This window comes from Temnothorax curvispinosus, unplaced genomic scaffold (genome assembly GCF_003070985.1).
Source record: "Temnothorax curvispinosus isolate PA1 unplaced genomic scaffold, ASM307098v1 QBEX01005085.1, whole genome shotgun sequence".
Lineage (NCBI taxonomy): Eukaryota > Metazoa > Arthropoda > Insecta > Hymenoptera > Formicidae > Temnothorax > Temnothorax curvispinosus.
In genome coordinates this window covers 36,242-38,099 of record NW_020214865.1, presented here as the reverse complement: position 1 = coordinate 38,099, position 1,858 = coordinate 36,242, and the positions used below count along the sequence as shown (strand labels likewise).

The following is a 1,858-nucleotide window of genomic DNA, read 5'->3' as shown; positions in this document are numbered from 1 at the left end:
CCATGTCCGAAATTAAAGCATGCACAGTCGCACCGCAATGTTGTAATTTACGTATAACATCAAATAGAATAGGTTTCAATACATTAAATTTACATGCATTCTCGACAAAACAAAAGCAAAGAGGAAGTTTCCAATTACCTTCAATGCTACGTGCCATAATAACTAAAACACTTTTTGCAGGTAACGGTTCTTTCTGATCATTACCGGTATCTTGAAAACCAATTATTTCATCTTGTGAAACATTGTAAAATAAATGAGCTTGTAGACTCATTTCATCTATGCACAAAATGCAATGACGTTCTAATAGTGGCAATGAATTTAACTTTACAGCTAACACATCAAAAATTTTATCATTTATACCGGGTTTAATTTGCCACGTTTGTGTAAACTTATGTAGACTGCGTATGGCAGGTAATGCTAATTCTTTTTGAAGTTCTTTATAACATCGCGGACTTAGAAAGTATATACCTAAAGCAAATGTTTAAATTCGGAACTATACCGTCTTCCACGTTTGCTTTTAATTTGCGCATCAATTTGGGCAGATAACAATCGTGCGAAAGTCGGAGAAAAAAACTTACAGCCTAATTGACGTAGAATCTCGTGGTCCTTAAGCTTCTCTCTTTCTGCTTTCTTCTTCCTTACAATTAAAATCTTCACTTTCTTCTGAAGCCGTCTGTTTCTTTCGTCCAGTGTTTTTACTCTCCCTTGTAATCGTACAATGCGTTGTTGCAATTTTTTCTTCCGCGGACTTTCTTCTCTTCTTATTGTGCTGCTGGACGTGCTCCTATACATAACATATACATATATTATAGCAAAAAACAGATAGTAAACCTCTAAAAAGAAAATTGAAGTATTAATTACAATTTTAGAAATGTCAATAACAAAGAAATATAAAAATAAAATAAACCAAATATTTATTATAAACTCTTGAAAAACTTATATTTGAATATTAAAATTAAATAGATATGGTATTGATAACCTTATTTATTTAAAATTATCTTATATATGCATGTGTTCTTTATGTATATGCAGACATGTTAAAATAAGACAAATGTTTTTATAAATACAATTACTCTCACGTAATATTATTTATGTCTTGTTATATTAAATGCAGAATGCAATTTTTAAAAGAAAAGAAACATAAAATAGACTGTAATAAGTTGTAAGTTTAAATCAAAATCTACAGACTGATTATAAAAAACTGTATAAAAGAAATAATATATTATAAAAACACATATGTATGTATATAATGTAAATACAAATACGTACGGCTTAGCAATAATATGGACATCTTTATCACATTTTGGCATCTGCTCTGTTATAGGCGGGAATGATTTCGACTGTAAGTCACTGAAACATACCATTTTAGTGTAATATTACTTTTTATTGCTAAATAAAAAATGTCTAAAACAAGTTAATTATAAGAACAAAATACTATCTATAATAGAAAGATAAATACATTTTCAGATATTTAAGTACCTATTTGTTTCCTCTTGTTGTAAAATATAAAGATTTTCTTCTTCAGGTAGCTCTTCATCCATCTTTTCAATTGCTGATGTTGTAATACATGCATTGCTATAAATAATATCATTAATTATAATGTGTATTATATTATCAAAAATATTGTTTGATATTGTTTAATATACAATATACTATTGAATATAAAAAACCACATTATTTAAAATAGAAAAGATTATACATTATAAGATGTGTATGGGCTTACTTTCTTCCAAAAAATATTGTTGGTACAGCATCTGGTTGAAGATGAGCTCTACTCTTACTTATCTTGTACCACTTTTCTTCAAAATGTAAGTGGCACAATCGATAATTGCGATGGCCATATTCTGCACCCATTGCT

General features: G+C 28.7%; 1 protein-coding gene across 2 annotated transcripts in view; it reads right to left on the bottom strand.

Annotated features, from left to right (window-relative positions):
• LOC112454483 overlaps positions 1-1,858 on the bottom strand; it is a 4,236-nt gene extending 2,378 nt beyond the window's left edge. Inside the window, exons 1-4 of one of the 2 annotated variants that reach the window (XM_025015921.1) lie at positions 1,786-1,858; positions 1,480-1,575; positions 1,270-1,350; positions 579-784 (exon numbers count right to left, since the gene is read on the bottom strand). In XM_025015921.1, the coding sequence (XP_024871689.1) occupies positions 579-784; positions 1,270-1,350; positions 1,480-1,575; positions 1,786-1,841 (439 nt within the window). In that variant the 5' untranslated portion in view covers positions 1,842-1,858. Of the gene's footprint in view, positions 1-12; positions 785-1,269; positions 1,351-1,479; positions 1,576-1,785 lie in introns of those variants that run through there. The other variant, XM_025015920.1, reaches the window with a different exon arrangement.